Below are 23,050 nucleotides of genomic sequence, written 5' to 3'. Positions count from 1 at the left end.
TACAGGAGTTGGAGTCTCATGGAAACCAACCTAACTGAAAGCCTAAAATTTGGTGTGGGTCAGAAGCACCAAGATAGTCATAGAGCTGTCGGTGTAAATTAGCTTCCGTTTGTTTTAATTTAAAATTATCAAATATATTTTTATCATTTTTTATGTAAATTTTTTAAAACTTCTTCTTATCTCATTTTTACACAATTGAATTTTTAAACAAAATAAAAATAAGTTCATACAAACCCTTTCTAATTCTATAAGACCCCAATAACATAACAAATTAACAACTAAAGAGACAAATATCCAGTTGATAATTGCATGGAAAGCAATTTTTTTTTTTTTTGGGATGAACAAAAAAATGAATAGAAAGACAACTTGAATTGACGTATTTCACCTAAATATTGCTATAATGACATCTTATTCATTAGACCCGGGTCGCGGGAGCAGAAAAAGCAATTTTATCTTAAAAAAGAAATTTTCATTTCATTTTTAATGTCAAAATTAAATAAAGGGAAGCTTATTACATGCTGACATGCTGTGATGCCCATGAAAGGGATGAATCTTCACCTTGGTGGCCATATTTCTAGTGGGGACTCATATCTCTTCCAATTAATTGTGGCCATGCAACATGCACATTAAAATAAAAGGTTTTCTGGCACATCACACAATAAAGTTGGAATTATATTGAGAGAGAGAGAGATAGATATAGAGAGGGCCCTTATTGTCCTTACCCATGAACAAGGCCAGAAATTTCACACCCCCACCATTTCTATTTGAAATCTTATCACAATCACAAAGCATATGTTGATCAAATGCATGTTTTCCCATGAGGACTATTTCCTCTACACCTCAACTTTTTTCAGCTAGATAGTACTACTTGAGACTTGAGAGGGCCACAACCTACTCTTCCACGCACAACAATACCATCACTATTCCTCACAAACCTCTTTTGTTTCCTTCCTTCTTGACCTTTTTCTCTTTCAAAACGATTCTTTAGAATCCATTCCTCTATATATTTGTCTTCAAAAATACACCAAGACTAGTTGTTTTGGAAAATGGAGATGAAATTTAGTCCAAATGATCTTCACTTAGCCTCCTCTAACATGAAGAGGGGTAACCAGAAAGACCAACACAACGAGCTGGAAACTTCACAACATGAAGAATATGATACTTCATCACCTCTCAATTTGCGAAAATTGTCCAAGATCATCCTTCCTCCATTGGGTGCTTCTAGTTATAATCAAAATCAAATAAAGTCAAAAGGACGGATTATTTCGCCAATGGATTCAAGATATAGGTACGTAGTTCAAGAAATTTTGAATTTTTTACTACCAACATAACAAGAAATGATTTCTTTTTCTTCTTCGTTTTGGATGAACGAAAAACTAAGAAAATTCCATTCTTGTTTGTTGGTTTTTCTGGGCTCATGTACATTTTTCATGTCATGGCCATATATTTTACATTTACATATATTAAACTGTTTTGAACAATTACGTTTTATATACGTACGTACGTGTGTGTATATATGTCACATGACATAGATTTAAGCATGTGAATTTGATCGAGAGTCATCTAATTTAATGACATTACCTAATTCTTTCAATGAAATTTGCTGTAAACTTGTAATTAATTATAAAAAGAAAAAAATTCGCTTTGTTTAGGTAGGTAGAGTTAAACATGCTTAGCTAACTTGGCTACTGAGCACTGAGTAATCATGTTCAACAAAACTCATCAGCTTTTGTTGGACTGAGGACTAGAGTCATAGGATTATAATAAATGGAGTGAACTAGTTATAATCACTGATAATTATTATAGTTGGTAATTGGCAAAAGGGTCACCTTTTTGTGGGAGAGAAATATAAGTTATATTACCTTCAATCCACTTTTAGTAACGTGAATAAAATAGCTACGTATATTAGCTCAATGTTCAAGTCTGAAAATGACGAATTTTTTGGTTTTATTATGTTTTTTAAGGATTTCTTGGAAGAGCCTAATAATGCCGCACTTTTCAAAGTATAATTTTTTTTAAATCCGATTTTTTTCAAAGATACATATTTTTTCAAACAGCTTTAATAATTATTTAAAAAAAAATCTGTACTAATGGGTACTAGAGGTTAAGGTTAATTATTATTTTTTGAATAAAATAATTTTTATTTAAAAAGAAAAAAAAGAAAAAAGAAAAAGCCAAGCTACTACTATGGATAGTGGGTTTCATAAAAGTGGTATTTATATGTTGTGTGCAGGATTTGGGAGACATTTATGGTGCTTTTGGTTGCTTACTCAGCATGGGTTTACCCATTTGAGGTTGCATTTCTCAATTTCTATCCCAAGAGAGAACTGTGGATTGCAGACAATATTGTCGATCTATTTTTTGGGGTTGATATTGTCTTGACATTTTTCGTTGCATATATTGATTCAAGAACTCAGCTTCTAGTTCGTGACTCTGGAAAGATTGCCAAGAGGTTAGCGTACAATATTAATTATTTTCCAAATCAAAATTAATTTGGCAGAAAATTTATTGGCATTACATATTTTATATATTGAGTAATGTATGCTTGATTTTAAAAGAGAAACATGGAATAAGATTTTTTTTTCTTTGTTTGAGATGATTGGCCAATATTGTGTCTATTAATAGACTCAATATTGGCTGATTTTAAAAGAGAAACATGGAATAAGATTTTTTTTTCTTTGTTTGAGATGATTGGCCAATATTGTGTCTATTAATAGACTCAATATTGGCCAAGTGTCTATTAATAGACTCAATATTGGCTGATTTTAAAAGAGAAACATGGAATAAGATTTTTTTTTCTTTGTTTGAGATGATTGGCCAATATTGTGTCTATTAATAGACTCAATATTGGCCAATCATCTCAAACAAAGAAAAAAAATTCTTAGGCAAAAGTTTCAAAACTTTAATAAAAATTTAGTGTACAATTAAAAAATAAATAATTTTTTTGACCACTTTTGAGTTTTGAGTCTTTGACTGATTTCCCATCCATAAAGCTGTCTAGACACTATTCCTATTATAAAATAAAGTTTGATTTTGACATTTTTACTTTTTTGATTATGTGCTTGCTTGTTAAGTTGATGATTGGAAATATGGAATAAGAATACCTTTTAGTTGGTAACGGGAGAAGCTGAAATTGGCTTTCTGACATGTGTAATTATTTTCATAGATTTTTGCTATAAAAAAATAATTTTATTAACAAACTCATTATTATATAGAAAAGATGATAGTGACAAAATTCGCATTCACTAACCTATTAAATGAGAGCTTTCCCCTATCAAAAAAAAAAAAAAAAAATTAGAGCTTTCAATGTAAAATAGATATATTAATTTTATTATTTGATCCACCACGTTAGTTAGGTTATTTATTATTATTATTTTTGTTATGTGGCATGCAGGGTAATAATTTAAGGAGTAATTTTTATTTTTATTTTATATTTCAATAATAAGTGAAGATTTAATCCCTAGATATTTTTGTTAAAAATAATATAGAAAGTGATCGAGTTAAGCTACAAGTCTTTAATACTTAACAAGAAATAAAATTATTAAGTTTATCAAAAGGTCAACAGATGAGCCCTTAATAACACCATTATAAAATTATTAAGTTCACAAAATTAAGGTTTTTTTGATCGTGTAAGTTTACATTTGATGGGATTTTTTTTTGGAGGAAAATTTGAGAGGAATTTTTTTTTTTTTTTGGAATATAAAGTGTTTGTAATGTTATATCTTGAAATATGCTTTAGCCTTCATATATATTTTTTAAAAGTTATTTGGACCAAGTAAGATCGTATGATCTGTTGATCTGAATCACGATTTTGCGACCATAATAATACGAGATAGTCAATGATTTTTTGTCCTTAGTTACAAAGACAAAACGTTTGAGGCATTAATGGCCCCAACAAGGAAGTCAGGAAGATAATATGTTCCTTTACTTGTAACTTGTAAGGATAATATTGAATATTTTTTTAGAAAGAAGATAATATTGAATAAAAGAGGAGTTTTATTATTTACGTTATTCTACCATAATGAAATCATAGACAACATTTATTAAAAAAAAATATATATATAGAAAAAAAACTAGATCAAATCTCAATCACTCTCAATTATTAAATAATCAAAAAAGATAAATGTTGAAATAACTCCATTTTTTTTTTGTTGAAATAATTATAATATACTGCTAATTTCGCAGTTCATATATTTTCCTTATTTAAATTTTCAAACACTTTATACATGTAGAGGTATCAATTAAATTACAAGCCTCTAGTCAAATAACTATACTTTTAGTCAATAAAAACAAGAAAAAAAAAACATCTCTTATATATATATATATAGAGAGAGAGAGAGAGAGAGAGGGTTTGATTCTACGAATCTACTTCCCTTTAGCTTAGGACATAGCGTCAGCCACTATCATTTTATATGTAAGTGGCATACTATCTTAATTTTGACACGGAAATTACACGTTAAATTGTATTGTTGGGAAAACTTTCTTAATATTTTTTATTTTTTATTTTTATTTTTATAATTCAGCAAAAAAAGATTTTTATTTTTATTTATCTGTTTTTTCTGTACAATAATCAAGAACTTGAACATAATTTTTACGAAAGAGTGACGCTCACTGCATTGGATCCACTTTTCTAAAGTACTTTTCTCATTATAAATCCTAACCCAGATCCTGACCCACATGTAAAGTAAGTACAATTATCACAAACAAGGTACAATTAATTGAAATATAAGGTGGATACAAAATTACAATTCTTTTCGAAAAATCGCAATGGCAATCATGGCGTTGAGCCCTTAACCAACTTTGCACGTCGTGTATAAGGAATGAAGGGTGGTGTAACCGACGGCACCACAAGCCATGGCAAATGTTGTAAGATTAAGTGAAATTATAAGGTTGGACTATAATTAGTTCAACTAATAAAGTTCATAAGTTGAAATAATTCTATTGTACGTTTTTTTAAAGTATAAGTAATTTCTTGTCGTATAAGATGATTTGGACTCAAAATTTGTCTACACTAATAACTAATATATGTTAAAGAGTAACCATAGAACTGAAGCCGTAAATTCAAATTTGATCATAACTACAAAGAATATGGTGATCCTTTAAGGTGCTTTAAAATGGCTTTTTCAAAGATATATTTTTTATTTTTATTTTTTATTTTTTAGATAGTTAATTAATTACTTAATTGTCAAGCGGATATATTAGATATAAATTTTTAATGGGCAATTAGCATGCAAAACAAAAGATAACATGAGAGTAGAGTAGACACTAGTCCAGGGCATTTCGTGTGTGCTTATAGAAAAAGAAAATGTTAGTAGTGTGAAGTGACTTAGATATGTAAACTTAGTATTAGTAAGGGACTAATCAACGGGTTGAATTAACTAAAATTTGACAGCCCAATCCAATTAAGGAATTAATATTGCGTTAGCTTGTAGCTAGACAAAAGAAGAAAAAAAAAACCATTAGTTATAGTACAAAAAACCAAACCAAAACTAACAATTTGTACTCTAATTTAAACATAGATTTATGCTATTGATGTGATATTAATCATATTAATTATCTCATCAGTTTATTTGCCTTTCATTCACCAGGTGAGCAGTATGTATATCATAATATTAATGGGGACAACCTGTGTTCCCAAAGTATTGGAGGTTCAAATTCATCTCCCAAAGGAAAGATTGAAAATTTTAGGTCTTAAGTCTAATAAACCATTTGCTCACCAACAATCCAATGGTTAAAATCAGTGAACCCCAATAATTAAATTGTGTTGAAGATGGTGATCACTAGTACTAACTGATTGACACCCTTGATATATATCCTAGGTATCTATCAACATGGTTCTTGATGGATGTGGCATCAACGGTCCCATTTGAGTTAGTGTTATACCTAATCACAGGCAACAGAGAAATGGGTCTCTCTTATTCACTCCTGGGCATGCTAAGATTTTGGAGAATCCGACGGGTTAAGCAACTCTTCACCAGGTTAGTGTTGTCCTAAAAATCACAATTAGACACGCATATTCTAAAATTAACTTGCTTTGGCTCTTTAATCTTGATAGGCTTGAGAAGGACATCAGGTTCAGTTATTTCTGGGTCCGATGTGCTAGGCTGCTATCTGTAAGTTACATATATGATATATTTGCAAGCCTGAATCATTATTCTAAACCTACAAGATTTGCCTACTAATAACAATTCAAGGATTGATTTTCATATATTAATTATATAGACAGTATAACATTTTTTATCGCTATATTAGGTTCATTGTTATAGTGCTTAATAAACAACATGTAATCATTGAGAGTTTTTTTAGCGTAGGCGCAGGTTATCAGACTAAACAACGTAAATTTTCATATTCCTTTTCTCCCTCGCTTCCGCGTCTAAATACAATTTTCACTACAATATTTTTCCATGAATGCTAATAATCTAATATTTCACAACAGAAACAACAAAAATGACATCAGATAGTTAAGCATAAGGACATTAGAGATTGCAAAACTTGGTGCCTTTAAAAAAAAAAAAATATTAGTGTGATAAGCATAATTGTTGGCTTCAGGTGACACTATTTACGATGCACTGTGCTGGGTGTTTCTACTACAAGTTAGCTGACATGTACCCTCACAAAGGAAAGACATGGATTGGAGTTCTGAACCCGAATTTTCAAGAAACAAACCTTTGGATTCGATACATTTCAGCCATGTATTGGTCCATCACCACCATGACCACAGTTGGCTATGGAGACCTCCATGCACAAAACACTGTGGAAATGGTCTTTATTATTTTCTACATGCTTTTCAACCTTGGCCTAACAGCTTACATAATTGGTAACATGACAAATTTAGTGGTTGAAGGAACTCGTCGTACTATGGAATTTGTAAGTACTATTATTTCACACCTCCCATGCTTTCATTCTTTAAATTTCTTTTTCCTATTTTATCGGAATAAGATCATCTCCTTTTTCCATTTCACGTTTAAAATTTTATTTCCTAAGTTTAGCAGTATACAAAGTAATATATCATTTAAAATTTTAATAACATACCACTGAATTTGATGGTTTTGACTGGCTAATATTGCAGAGAAATAGCATTGAAGCAGCATCAAATTTTGGATGCCGAAATCGTTTGCCTACAAGGTTAAAAGAACAAATACTGGCTTATATGTGCTTGAGGTTTAAGGCTGAGAGCCTAAACCAGCAACACCTACTTGAACAGCTACCAAAGTCTATCTGCAAAAGCATTGTCCAGCATTTATTTTTGCCTACCGTGGTGAAGGTCTATCTCTTTAAGGGCATCTCCAAGGAAAACTTGTTGATCATGGTACGAAAATATAGTTTGATGCTGTTAAAAAAAAAAAAAAAATTAGTACAAGTCTAAACTAATTAAACTTAATTAGTTAAAATATCTTCCATCTAAAGAAATTTTTTGCATGTATATATTGTAGACCTTTCCATGTGTGAGAAGTGTTAGGGCCCATTAGGGCCAAATGTGCTGTTAAAACCATGATATTTGCAAGCTTGTACTTTGGATCAAATTAGGGTTAGACTAACTTCTCTATAAATATTCTCTAATATGTTGTATAGCATAGTGAAATCAATTAAATTTTCTCTCCTCACACACTATGCCTATGTTTGACCTATATATTTGTTTTACTTCCTAAAAAGATCTCAAATGTAACTATAATAAATAAATAAAAATTTATCTATTATGTTGTTGAAGTGACACTAATTATATTTATTGTCACATCAATTTACAAACTTTTTTTTTTGGCAGTAAAATTGATAATAGTTTTAGTATTTTCCAAACAAACATACACGCCAATCCTAATAAAATCTCAAAGTATACAAGATTTTGGTTGATTTTTCTTACCAATCTTGCTCTGTTGACTAACATGTGGTACGATGATCTGAATTGAATAGGTTGCCAAAATGAAAGCTGAGTACATACCACCTAGGGAGGATGTTATAATGCAAAATGAAGCACCAGATGATGTTTACATAATTGTATCAGGTGAAGTTGAAATTATCAATTGTGAGAATGACAAAGAAGAAGTGGTTGGGACTTTGCATTCTGGAGACATGTTTGGAGAAGTTGGTGCACTTTATTGCAGACCTCAAAGCTATACATATCGAACCAAGACACTTTCACAACTCTTGAGTCTCAAAACCTCTGCTCTATTAGATGCAACCCATACTAAACTAGAAGACTTGGAGAGAATGCTTAAGAACATCCTTCAGGTCAGTAACTAGATAGAACATGTTTTAATAAAGCTCTTTTCTCTTTCAACATTTCGATTTTTTCCCCTTTAGAAGGTTTTATCCATAAGACTGTTTATATAAATGGGTTATTTCTTATCAAGCTTCAATTAGCCTCGACTAGAACTATATATATTTTCAATTGTAGAAATCAACTTTTTCCTAGAAATATATATTCGGAGAAATCATAATTTTGCACCTTTTTTTAAAAAAAAGTTAAAAACTCTTGGAAATAATAAAGTCAACCAGTTTAGGAACACATTTACTTGCAAGCACCAATAGACACTTTTCAGGTTACTAATGTGCATTGAAATGTTTTGGTAAACAAAACTTCTATAAATGGAGGGTTTTATTGCCTTTATTATCTAGAGTTCTTTTCTTCCCTAAATTTTCACATTGAAAACTAAGAAAATATAAAATGACTAAATTACAAATTATACCCTAACTTTGACCTATTTTAAATTTGGTCCTTTAAGTTATTTTTAATCCAATAACTTTAATATATTTTCAATTTAGTTATCTACCTTCATCTAATCTTGCCCCGTTAGTTTTAGTATTTTTCCACATTTCAAAACATCTCAGTTAATGCTGCAAATTGGATGGCAAAACTACAAGTCTACAACGGAAGTGAATATAATCAGTTAAATTAAGGATAGGAATGAAAAAATAAAAATAAAAAATAAAAAAATAAGAAGTGAAACTTAAAGGACTAGTTGCATTGAAAACATATCAAAGTTAAATGGTGTAATATATAATTTAATCTATAAAATTTACTGAAATATACATTTAAAGAAAATAATTTAGTCGGAAAAATATATTATAGTTTTTAGGAAACGAACACACAGCCTTATTAGGAAAATTTTGCAACATAATAAAAAGGCCTTGATACTTTTAATCTTTACCTGATTCTTGAAAGAGCATATATTACATCCTGCTTCTTCTTTTTTTGAGAAATATTCTTACCACCTGCGCCCTTTTGATAACTATGCTTATGTTCTCTTTAATTAAGGACTCAAGGTTTATTATATGGTGTAATGCAGCATCAAAAAAAACTAAAGGATCTAAGTATTGGAGATTTGAATGTGGACAATGGGGAAGAAGAGGGTGACCCAAACATGGCTTCCAGCTTGTTGACAGTTGCTGATACAGGCAATGCTGCTTTTCTTGATGAGCTTCTCAGGGCAAGGTTTGATCCTGATATTGGAGATTCTGAAGGAAGAACCCCATTGGTATGTTTTTATCTTTATATATATATATATAATAGAATTTTTTATGTATTCGTTTTTTATACTTTCAAAAATATATATAATTCTATAATCTAATTGAAAATAATTTAACAATTAAGGTAATAAAGGAAAATAGAGAAATTTAAAATTCAAGTACTTCAAATTCCATAAAATTAAGAAACACATTTTATACTTAAACTTTAAACACATGTATAGCGCATGGAAAGAAGCTAGTATTTAATTAGATTATAGACCTATATATATAACATATGTAGAAAAAAAAATTAATAAAATAAATGAACATGCAACATAAGATTGATCAGATGATTATGATGTTGATTGTTATTATTATTAAAATTCTTGTAGCACATAGCAGCATCAAAAGGGCATGAAGAGTGTGTTTTTGTACTCCTTAAGCATGCATGCAACGTACACGTACGAGGTAATATCCAATGCTTTTTAACATGCTTCCATTTTCTTTTTCTAGTTAAATTCTTGCTTACCTTAAGTTTATCTCTGGTTAAATTCTTGCAGACAATAATGGCAACACTGCATTATGGGATGCTATAGCATCGAAGCACAGTTCCATATTCCGAATCCTCTACCAATATGCTGCTGTTTCTGATCCACACACTGCTGGTGATCTTTTATGCACTGCTGCAAAAAGAGATAATCTAACAGTGACGGAGCAGCTATTGAAAGAAGGAATAAGTGTGGACTCAAAGGATCTCCATGGGTACACTGCAATTCAGATTGCCATGGCCAAAAAAAATGTGGACATGGTAAATCTACTTATGATGAATGGTGCAGACGTTATTGATATCAATTCATATGAGTTTCCTTCGACGACTCTAAACGAAATGCTGCAAAAGAGAGAGGTTGGGCACCGGATTGTAGTACATGATACCATGCCAAATGAAGTGCCTTTGGGGAGGCACGATGAACGAGAGCAAAATTGCAAATGGAAAAAACCCAGTGGACCTATTTGTACTCCAAGGGTGAGCATTTATAGAGGCAATCCAGTTGTGAGGAGAGAAACTTGTTGCATGGAATCTGGGAGGTTAATTAAGTTGCCAGATTCACTAGAGCAGCTCAAGACCATTGCAGGTACATACATATTCTCATGAGTACTAATGCTAAGCATTTTTTTCTTTCAAAAATTTGAAAATTTTGATAACACCTAATAGCATGATTTTTTATTAAGACATTTTTGTAAAATAAAAATCATGTCTCATTTTTAGCGTTCCACTTTATGCTTCATAAACTCATTAGATTCTTAACATATTATGTTTTTTTTTAATGGTAGAATATATATATATATATATATAAGTCATATAAGGTTCCGATTGACCCCATTTTTTGGGTTGAATGGTTCCAGTTTGACCTTATTAGTGTATTCAATCAACTTTTATATAGGTCAAAAGTTTGGGTTTGATGCAAGAAATGCTTTGGTAATGGATGGAGAGGGAGCAGAAATCGATTCTATTGAAGTGATTAGAGATAATGATAAACTTTTCATAGTTGAAGATTCAAATTCGCCAATGTAATCAGAATTTTTAAGCACTAATAATGTAGATTAGTTAACAAATGCTTGTCAAGAATATTCCATCATTCACTTCCAGAAAGAAAGCTCTTTCTTGAAGAAACGTGTATATTTTGGTGGAATCACATAGTCAATGGAAATATCTTTTGCTTTCCTTTTTATTATTATTTTTTTCCCTTTGGTAAAAATCAAAAGTGTGCGTGAATGTTTTCTTTATCATTCTTCATCATTTTCTTTGTTTATATATATATATATATATATATATTTTTTTTTCTATGTTTATATTTACATGTTTTAGATATTAAGTTTTTTCAATTAATATTACAACCCTTAATAATACCATTACATTCAGATATGTTATGACATAGAATAATAGCACTCAAAAGTCGGTGATGAACCGTCTTGACCAAATAGACTGGACCACTTAACTAAAATGGGTCATTTACTAATGAAAAAGACCTCAGACCAACCAAGACCATCGAAAGTGAAGTGACCAAGAAAACTCGATCCGATGGCTAAAAAATCCAAGTACAAACAATTAAAACGTCGTATTTTTATCAAATAGATAAAACCCAAATACCAAAACAAATCTTGTCATAATAAGAAAACTTAATCTCATTATTTTGTTATAAACTTGAATTTTTCAAAAAAGTTTTTATAGTCTTAGTACTTTCTAGGATCGATAACTTGATTTCAAATTATTCATGGTCAAAGTTTTCAAGTAGTTACTTAAGTTAAGAAAGATATTTGATATAATAATAGAAGTGTTAATTCGAGTTAGTGTGCTGGGTTCGTGTCTTGTCGAGGTAGGGGTTTTCGACTAAATGACTTAACCCTAACTCAACCCATTTAATAATTGTGTCATGATCCTTCAACCTTAACCCGATCTGTTAATGAGGCGGGTTGACCAGGCCCAACCCACTTAACACACTTAATAAATAGGTTATGTTGGGTTGACAAGAATGTAACACAACCCATTTCAACTTGCTTAATATTAAATATAATATTCATCTAGAAATAAATATTTTTTACATCCCAAAAGTAGTGCATACACTTCAAGTCTTCAACCTACATTCAAAATAATATGGTTCAATTTCTAATTATACTAGGGTACGTAAAATTTTTAAAGTTCTAATTTCCAATTATACTTGTAAGTTTTTTGTAATTATTCACTTTTCATTTTAAGTTTAAAATATAGGTTGGATATAAAAGGTATTTAACAAATCTAAAATAAAATAAATATTTGTTTGTTATACAAGTTAAACAAGTTGTGTTAAATTGGATATTTTAGGTTGACACAAATAAATTGGCATGTTAAATGTGTCTATTGCAGGTCATGTGAGTTGACTCTCTTATGACCCGTTTCTTATCGTGTTGTTTTCGGGTCAACCCGTTTATAACCCAAACCTACTAAGGCCCAACTCTAACTCGTAAAAACCCGTGTCGGGTTCATATCATGTTTACGGGTTGGGTTGAACATTGACACCCCTATATGATAATCCACATATGATTATAATTTCCATTTGAGAGCATCGCAGCAGGTAATTCCATTGTCTATAGACTAATATAGGTAATTCCATTGTCATTGAATTTGAGCTCTGATATCAACAACAATGAACTAAACATGATTCTTATCACAATGTACGATTTTACAACTCCACTCATAGGGAAATTAATATTGGTTTAACTCCCACTCTCGATTAATTAACTTTGGGTCAAGTTTGCAAATCAATTTTTTTTTTTTTTTTTTTTTTTTTTTTTTTAATTTTGGTCCCTGCATTTCTTTACCACTTTTAGTCCCTATTCCAATTAGCGCTTGTTATTTTAGTCCTTTCGGTCAGCCACTAGACGGAAATTGTTAACGTGGCTAACAGACTGATTAAAATATTAATAAAAATACACTGTGGCTCTCCTTACCCATGCCACATGGGTTTCCCGCCTCTTTATTCGCACGTAACCCTCACTACAATTAGAAATCAGTACCAGAAATTCCAAATCCTCCAAATCAGTAATAGAAACCCTAAACTCCCAAAATTCGAGCTTCGAGCTTCGACCTCCACCCACACACACAGCTAATCCTCATCTCCCCAAACCACGATCAAAACAAACAATCTTCGAAGCCCAATGGAAGCAAGTTATTCAACAGGTTCCAGTGTGAGGAGGAGAGCACCAATGACGTGCTACTGTAATAAAAAACCTGTCCTAGTTGTGGCGTGGACTGAAGACAACCCTGGCAGAAGGTTCTATGGTTGTCCAAACTACTGGGTATGTTAATTTCAATAAATTGATTGTTTAAGTGGGTTTTAGTTAATTTCATTTTTCATTTTTCGGAGCATTATCTGCGTTTCAGGTGGGGCGAAAGTGTAGGTTCTTCAAATGGCGTGATGATGAGATATGTGAACTTGGTAAGGTGCTTATCCCACAGCAAAGGCAAAGGATCATCAAACTTGAGGCTGAGCTTGCAAACTGCAAGAAGAGAGAGAAGTTTTTAGCTGTAGTTGTGGCATTGTTAGTGGTGATATTTGCAGTTCTATGTTTGCTTAGCTAGGGGGTGGAAATAACTTATGTGGGTTGTTGTGCTTGGTAGGGCATGTAGGGTTGCAGTGTTTATGTATGGAGGGTTGCAGTGTTTATTTATGTATGGAGGGTTGGCAGTGTGCTCTATTTTGGTAGGATTAGTTATTAGCAATAACACAACTGTTGCTTATTTTGTACTCTTTCTGTTGAGAAATAAATGAATACAATTCTCATTCAATGTGTGGATGTGTGGATTGGAAATGTCCCTGTTGAACCAAGTAGCAGATTTCCAAGTGCATGCAACAAATGAAACTGGTATTAACATATAACATATTCCAAGAAAGCACTATACTACACATATAAAACAAGATAGAAGGAAACAACAAACTCAATCTTGAAATCCAAACATCCTAATTAACATATTGCCAAACTTAACCCAAACATCTTCATAGTTATCATCAAAAAAAGCAAAAGTATGTTTAAATAACAAAAGGGCATTGTTCAATTGCCAATCTTAACCCAAATAGTAGGGCATTGTTTAACTAATACGAATTATACAAAATAAGGTCTTGACTATAATTATACAAAATATAAGCCATTTATCAAAAGATATAAAACAACAAGCTATTCATTTTTTTCTTGGAGCATGCGTTGATGACCGACTCCCAGCAAACTTGATAGCCCCCATGTATCTAGATGTATTCTTGGAAGCATTCAGGGTCTCTGATGTGACCATCTTTTTCCTCCTGACTTAGTCTTCAAGTGGCAGGCATCCAAACCAATTATTGGCCTACATCCAGCCATAAACCCTTTCTTGCAACCCTCCAGACATATGTACAACCTCTCAAAATAAGGAACCCCACATACCAAATCCATCTCAGCAGCCAAATCATCTTCATTGAAAGTGTGTACCTTCATAAGTATGGTACTGCCAGGGCTAACCCTCCTCAACTCTTCACAATACTCCCAAAGTTGATTGTACTGCTGTGTGTAAATCCCATCAACATATTCTCTTGCCTTCTCCCTGGCCCTGCTGCTTTTCCTGAAGTTATGTTTAGTGTTAACTTCTCATTTACAACATCTTGGATGTCTTTTAGTTTCATGTTAGGTTTTCTTCTCACCCTCTTCATCAACTTCTTCCTAATGAATGCAGAAGTGCACCTTGGGTTCTTATAACTCTTAGTGCATGTGTGTTCCAGGTTCAGTGTTCGTATTTGGTAGCTCTTCTCTCTTGGCATCTTTGTTAGATATGCCACAAACTTGCAATTTTCCATGGAAAACTGCTCTTATCCTCTGCAAATCATTTTTTACAAGTCTAATCCCCCAGCCACGATTAACTGCATAATTAGTTATAGCTTCTTTGAATTGCTTAAGTGTTGTGAACAACATATCTTTCTCAAATCTGATATGTTCAGCCTTAGCAACTGGCTTAAATAGTGGGAAGGTCTTCCTTTGTCCCCTTCCCCTTCCCACAGGTGTTTTCAGTTCATCCGCAGAGCTATCATCAGTGTCATCCCCAATATCATCATCACTGTCATAATCAGAGTTCATTACACTAGCACCCATTTGTACTGGTTTAGTAACATCCCCATCACAACCATCCCAACTATCACTACTATCCTCCACAAACTCCCTCTCATCAGGATTCACTACATCTTCATCTTCTAGGCCACTTCCTTCATCATCACCTCCTTCACTGTCACTGTTATCAACTACATCCTTGTCCTCAAATGGGTGCTGATTCACAGGTTCCTTACTTTCTCTCTTCGAATACATCTCTGCAGCATCAACCTCAACAACATCATCATCATCATCAACCTCCTCAACCATTGGTGTGTTACTTTCTCTCCTATAGTAGGCTTGTTCAGCATCTACTTCAATGTGATCCTCATTATTATTGTTATAATCTTCACTACCATTTGCATCATCATCACTACCTTCGTCATTACTGCCATCATCATTACTGCCATGTCCTAAAAGGTTTTGCTCCACTGCCAATGGCTGCACATCTGCCCCAACATGCTCACATTCATCCACTAGTATAGGATTATCCACAGGGTGCTCTAAAAACACATGAATTTCTTCATGACCAATCACTAAATCTGTCATAAGCATGGCATCATCATCATCAACTATCAAATGGAAATTAGCCCTCTCTAGATCACTACCAGGCATTTTATACCAAATCCTGCTCACAGAGGTGTACCCAAACTCCTTACATACCTATCAGGGTCACAATTGTCCACTACATCCACTTTACCTCCCACATATTTTCGAGGGTTATCACTAAAATACCCACCATGATGCACAGACAAGCTAAATAGCTCACTCATGCTACATGCAAAACACATATAAATCACTAGTTAACAAAATATTAACCATTAGTTAAATAATATTGACTACATTCCAAAACAGCACTCATTAGTTAACAAAATATCACACATTACTTATTTACCAACTCAACACTCATCCACCTCAGCTGTTTTGAATTATATAATATGGTAATGCACATCATCTTCAACAGGGGAGTAGAGGGACCACGTTGGAAAGCACAAACAAACACATATTAAACAACAATGTCATAAAAAAAAGACACATGTTAACATTATATATCATAAGCATTTTGGCCCACTAATTCAGTATACATCACACACAGAATCAGCCATTATCTTCAACAGGGGAAAACGAGGACCACATTGGAAGTCACAAAGAAGCACATACCCAAACAAGGACCAACAAACAGTCAAAAGTAACCAACAAAAATCGATAAAGTCAAAACCCAAACAATGAATATACAAAAGCAACATTGTGGCCCCTACGCATAATATAAAGCTAGCTATATATAAGGACATACAGAGAGAGACAGAGAGAGCTAATACCTGTGTGTTTGGTCTCTATCTCACAGAGATAGAAATCTCATGGCTTTTATTTTCTCTGCTATTCCCAGAAAAATGGGTTTGGGTATATCTATTTCTGGGTTTGTTTGTCTGCGATGGTGGTTTGTTTGTCTGCGATGGTGGTTTGATGGCTATCCCAAATCTAAAGAGAAGGTGGACTGATTTGGTTTGTGGTTTCACAGAAAGAGAGAAGGTGAACCGATTTGGGGGTTCAGTTGAAGCCACAGGTGGTTGTAGTGAGGGTCACGTGCGAATAAAGGGGTGGGAAACCCATGTGGCATGGGTAAGGAGAGCCACGGTGTATTTTTATTAATATTTTAATAAGTCCGTTAGCCATGTCAGTAATTTTTGTCTGGTGGCTGACGGAAAGGACTAAAATAACAAGCGCTAATTGGAATAGGGACTAAAAGTGGTAAAATAGAAATGTATGGACCAAAATAGAAATAACCCCAAAATGTAGGGACGAAAATTGCATTTACGCCTTAGATCTTTTCAAGTATTTGATTATTTCCTCGGGTGTATGCAATTAGGGGTGACAATTCGTGTTCACGTATCAGGTTCATGTCGTGTAAACTCATAAATATTCGACTATATAGGTTAATACTAACCCGACATGTATATTAAACGGGTCAAGATTTCTCAACCCTAACACGACTCATTTATTAAACGGGTCAGTTGTGTCGACCTGTTTATTAGATTTTATTTAAAAAAAAAAAAAAAAACACACAAACAAACAAACAAATTTTAGCATTAACCAAATTGATATGAATTATAAAAAACCAAAACAAATAGATATTTTTAATATAAAATTCAAAACTAACAAGTAATTGCATAATGGATAGTCATTCAAAATTAAAGCATATTTCAATATCACAAATAATCAATCATAATATGTCAAAGAAAATAAATTACAACAACTAATAAGTTTATATACCTAGTGTTTGAAGAGTATATTGGTAAAATGACATTTAATTAAACAGGTTAGACAGGTCAAACGGGTTCCATAGATTGGACACTAATTCGACCCATTTATTAAATGGGCCAGTCATGTCAATCCAAATATGACATTAACCCATTAAGTTTCAATCCATAACTTGCTAATTTCGTGTCATGTTGTATCGGGTTTGCAAGTCGTGTCCAATTTTGCCACTCCTATATGCAGTCCCCCGTCCTAATAGGCACACCTTACCTTGTCAATTTTGGTACCTCTCCTTTGCTCATCTGCTAAAGCCTTATATGTCATGCACAAATAGAAATAACAACATTGCATGAATGGCACTTAAGCAACTGTATTCTTTTTTTCCACAGACGCCTGACCTATTTTATTTAAACACGGCTATAGGCCCTACCCAATAAAACGCCACTACAAACACTAAAAACATAGCTACAGAACTGCGCTATAGGTGCATTTTATAGAACGCAGCTATAGGTTTATAATTTTAGTCGTGTTTATAACAAAACGCAGCTATAGGGAAGCTATAGCCTCGTTTTTGTAAACGCGGCTAAAAAAAAATGCGGCTATAACTTGTGTTTTTTGTAGTGCAAGCAAGTCACTTTGATAGGACAATACTTTAATTTAATTCGTACCTAAACAATTATATGATTTTGAGATATGATCATTGCCCTCTTTGAAACTGCATAGGGACGACGAAATCTTGAGTTTGGAATGTGACATTGCTTGCAGTTTTGCATAATGTTACTACAATTTGCTTTTTCTTTTTGACTTTTATTTTGGCATATCTATTTGTCTTTCTTTATATATATATATATATATAATCGAAACTTCTGAAACTTTTACAATTTTTCACGTCAGCACAATATTTAAATTAAATTATCATTATATTTAAATAAAATTATTTTTGTTTAGTCCAAACTTAACAAGGAGTGAAACTCTATCTCTATAACAAGTTCAACTAAAACTCAAACTTTTTATCATTTTTTTATACAAAATTATTTTTGTTTCATTCAAACTTAACAAAGTAAAACTCTATCTCCCTAACAAGTCAAACTTTAACTCAAACTCAAATATTGATAATTTATCTCCAAATTTGCAAGGTTAATCATGAACACTATAAAAGCAAAGTAAACCCCAATATATATATATATATATATATTTTAAAGCTGATTAGAGGTATGAGTTCTTATATTATTTTCTTCTCCTCTATTTTGTTAAAAAAAAAATTTATTTTATGGTTTTTCATGTATTTTTTTAAAAAGTAATTTTCATACATGAACCACCAAACTCTCTCTAGCCTTTTTTACAAGATAAAAAAGCTTGCAATAATTGAAATTATTCTTTTGAATGTAATTCATCTTTCTCTATTTTTTAGTCATATATATTTTGTTTTGTTTCAATAATTTCTAAGCAGTGAATCATCTGATTCTTTAATATATTTTGGTCTTTCAGTAGTTTTAATATATGAATTTTTGAGTTATTTTTTTGCTGTATCTGAAACTGTCTAACAAAATTTTTTGTAAGCCATTGTAAATTCTTGCAATGGCTTCATCATCAAATTGTAACACAAATTAAAGTTATACAAGAGCAAATCATGCAATGGTGTAGTTTCTTAATTTTTTTATAAAATTATTTTAATCTACCTCACAAATAGGTAGATTCCCGTGCATAGTATGGATTAAGGACTATTTATATATAATATCAGTAATATACTCATACAATGCATGTGGAGAAGAAGAAAAAAAAAATCACAAATTGAACAAAAAAATAGTTATTAAAAAAATCATTAAGTTGAAGCCTACCGTGAAAGACCAAACTTTTGTTAATTAAAACTATATAAAAATTACGGATGATGATTAAAGTAATTTATATATATATATAATGAAAATTCTTTCAAACATTCCAAACCTTTACGAAAGTTTTTTTGTTTGTCATCAGTTGAAAAGGTGTAAAATAAATGGACAATGATATTGTTCACATGGCAAAAGGAGGGAAAAAAATATATGGAATCCACTTGGCACTCTAATTGCATATATGTTTATTATATACTATGTGATTAGTACTATGCCCTATGCGATGTACAAATTAATAATGAAAACTCATATATAAGCTAAAAGTAAATAATTTAATAAAAATGAACAAAAACTAAATAGTAGAGAAGAAAGTACAAAAATTACTTAAAATTTATATGGTTGGAACAAATAATGTAAGAACAAGTTCTTATTAAAAAAATAATTTGTTTGCTCCAAGCATATAAATTTTATGCAGCAACAAGTTCTGTATAATTTATCTAAGTAATCACTTGGCTAAATAACTAGGTTAAACAACTTGTGTTTTAAGAGTTCTAATTTATAAGTCAAACAACTTGTTTTTAGACCTCTTAAAACACAAGTTGTTTAACCTAGTTATTTAGCCAAGTGATTACTTAGATAAATTATACAGATCTAGGTTAACATATTCAAATCATATCATGTAAGTAATGCGAAAATATAAAGAACACAAGATATGATAACCCAAGAAAACCAACCAATAAAAAACCTGGGGAGGATTTAACCTAGCTATCCTCAATGTAAAACAGATCCACTATGAAAGAATTGAAGTTTGTACAATAAGACTTAGACTACTAACATCATATTGCTACCTCGAGTAGCAAACTTACTACCACGACCACGTGACAACTCCGAGTCCATGGACTACTTTTTTTCTTGATCCATTGCAACCACAAGTACTCTCACTTGTGACTTTGAGACTCCACTCAAAGATTTCAGATCTTCTTTAAATTCTTTATGTAGCAACTAAAGTGATCACCAAGTTCTTGACATGAATCTTGATATTTATAACGCTAAGTGTGTATGAAGGTAAACACCTCTAGATCTCACAAGAGATTCAAAACACAGCACATCAAAGACCTCTAAAACGTAGCTAGAGTTTTTCTTTTTATACTTGGAGTAAAACATAAAACCCTACACGTCAAACGGGCTTGGGCTGAGTTGGAAATTCTGCAGAAAAAATAATCTGCACGAGGTTCGATCAATCAAGTCTAATTTTCGATCAATTGTGCCTTGCAGATATAGTCCAGTAAATTCTACAATCACTCGATTCCAACTTTACAAATAAACACACTTTGAGCAAGCCTAACCTAGACTCTATGTTTTGATCATGGTTTGCTAACATAATACACAATAAAGTTCTAATACATTTCAGTGTATTTTGTTTCATATTGATTTTCTATGATATTAATAGAAGTTTGGTAAGTGCAATGTGGAGCACCTAGAGAACATAGGCATTCATTACTATCAAACACTCAGATATTGGAGAATTTTTTTTTTTTTGGAGAAGCAGAGGTAAATGAAGTAATCCATTGGAAATTTTTTATCAAAAGTTTATTCTAAACATGATTCATAAAATCTGATTTTTTGAGTATTTGAGGTCTAATACTCTTGCAAAACTCGTCTCACTCAGGTATAGATTGGGTGAATGAGGGGCCTCTTTAATTACCTAGTGAACCTTACAGAAACTATATATGTAGTATCCAAGCACAAACTTAAAAATCATTAAAAGGTTCCTAGGTCTAGCATAACGATTCACATGTTTGGTAAATACCAGGACTTTATTTATATTAGATCCAAGGGAAATCAAATATGCAATGCTATGCATGAAAATATGCATTTATTGATGAAGAGGTCCCACAAACCATTTATAGAAGCATCGCTTAATGAAGAAGCAGGAGGCTCAACAGCAGCTATAGGATCTGTTAGGTTCTAAGGTCTTAGGATTTTATGTATTTAGAACTCTAATTTGTAATGTTGGCAAACCATGATCAAAACATTGTATGGTGTCTTCTTTAGACTTGCTCAAAGTTGGTTTAATATTGTAAAGTTGGAATCGAGTGGCTGCAGAAGTACTTGGGACTCTCGGCCTGGCTCGATCGATCGAATAATAGACTCGATCGATCGAAAATCGCACAGGTTGAATTTTCTGCAGAATTTCCAACTCAGCCCTACTTCATTAAACGTTTAGGGTTTTATGTTTTTACCCTAGGTACACAAGTCAATTTCATCAATTTTAGCCCAATTGAACAAAATCCCCAATTTCACAAAGTTTCAAGCCCTAGAAATTTCAATTTTCTCAAATCACAAAATTAATCAAATTAATGCATGGGAATCATGTTAATATCATCTAAGAACAAAAACCCATTGATTTATTTTGATTAAAAAGAACTAAAATTATCTCAAATCCAAAAAATGGGTGGTTCGAAATTTTCAATGAAAATGCATGAAACATGTGATTTTAATGAAAAAGAAAGGGTAAAAGAGACTTACTCAAGCTAGAAGACAAAAACCTTGAAAGATTTGAGGCAGAAAATGACAAAAATTGGCTTAGATTGGATCGGTCGAGGAAGAATAGAGAAAAGAGCGTTTGAAGAGTTTTGAAAAGTATGAAGAACATGTGAGAAAACTATTTTTAAAACACTTATTGACTGATTTTCGATCAGTCAAAAATTAGCTTCGATCGATCGAAAATTAAATTCGATCAATCAAGTCAGGCAGATTGTAACCAAAATTTTTATCTCATTTTCGATTGGTCAAGAAACAGCTTCGATCGAAAATTTAGAAAACTTAAATTTTTGAAAATTCCTTAAAGCACAGTGTTTCATGAATGAAATGCATAAGTATGAGATTAAAAGTTTTTCAAAAACACTTGAATTCAACCCAGATCTTCCAAAAAAAAGTTTTTCAATCAATTGGTCCTCAAAACTCAAACATTAAACACATTTTGCATTAAAATCAAGAAACATGTAATCTTGGATGGCCACAAAAAATCACACACAGTATCATGTAGTAAGTTTTAGCAAAGAATAACTTGTGTCGTGTGTGTAGCTAGTAATAGCTTGAGATACATGTGAGGTGATATGTAGATAGTAATAAATCACAATTTCTACAAAATTCATCACATAAATTTGAAAAAGACTATCACCTAAAGAGTTATATCATATAACTCTTACAAGCTTGCAATCATGGAAGTTTCTTGTTTTGCCTCATAATGTACACACAAATTTTATTTCAATGTGAAAGTATTTGATTAGCCAGATAATATACACACCAATTTTATTTCATTGTGAATTTATTATAGCTCAATAATGTACACACCAATTTTAGCATTAATCCAAGGCTACACCTTATTTTCTTTTTGTGCATATGCTACACATTCTCGAGCACAAAATCTTATGATATGCACTAAGATGTTCATGATTGGCTAGTAAATAGTGGTGAGATGGTTATTTATGCCTTTCTTATTAAGTTCAAGTCCTAACAATCAAAAGCATGTGACTTCAAATCAAGATCAAGTGATCAAAAACTATAAACAACTCCCACTTAACATGCACTACATAGCTACAACTAGCAAAGTGCAGTAAAATAAACTCATCCAAGCTAAACAAGGTATACAAACATGTTATGTAAAGATAATATGGCCAGCCTTGATTACAAGTCCAAGAAAAATAATGCAAAACACATTTTTTCTATCCTTACTTCCTTTTTTTTTTTTTTTTTTTAAAGGAGTAACAAAAACAACCTATCATGAAATGCATGAATGTTATGCAATGCAAATCCTAAAACAAAAAAAAAAAAAAAAAAAAAAAAAAGCAAAAGAAGAATAGTAACAAAAA

At 32.0% G+C, this 23,050-nt stretch overlaps 1 protein-coding gene across 1 annotated transcript; it reads left to right on the top strand.

Annotated features, from left to right (window-relative positions):
• The first annotated feature begins 732 nt into the window (after window positions 1-732).
• Window positions 733-11,174, top strand: LOC112015922 (potassium channel AKT2/3). Its single transcript, XM_024048391.2, has 11 exons — window positions 733-1,288; window positions 2,234-2,452; window positions 5,820-5,978; window positions 6,056-6,113; window positions 6,550-6,867; window positions 7,070-7,309; window positions 7,909-8,226; window positions 9,285-9,473; window positions 9,837-9,912; window positions 10,005-10,577; window positions 10,887-11,174. Exons 1-11 carry the CDS (start codon window positions 1,047-1,049, stop codon window positions 11,015-11,017), a joined length of 2,523 nt encoding a protein of 840 aa, XP_023904159.1. The 5' UTR covers window positions 733-1,046; the 3' UTR covers window positions 11,018-11,174.
• The last annotated feature ends 11,876 nt before the right edge of the window (window positions 11,175-23,050 follow it).

This window comes from Quercus suber, unplaced genomic scaffold (assembly GCF_002906115.3).
Source record: "Quercus suber isolate HL8 unplaced genomic scaffold, Cork oak 2.0 scaffold_68, whole genome shotgun sequence".
Taxonomy (NCBI): Eukaryota; Viridiplantae; Streptophyta; class Magnoliopsida; order Fagales; family Fagaceae; genus Quercus; species Quercus suber.
Note: the sequence above shows the minus strand (reverse complement) of the source record. Positions and strands in the feature narration are given on the sequence as shown.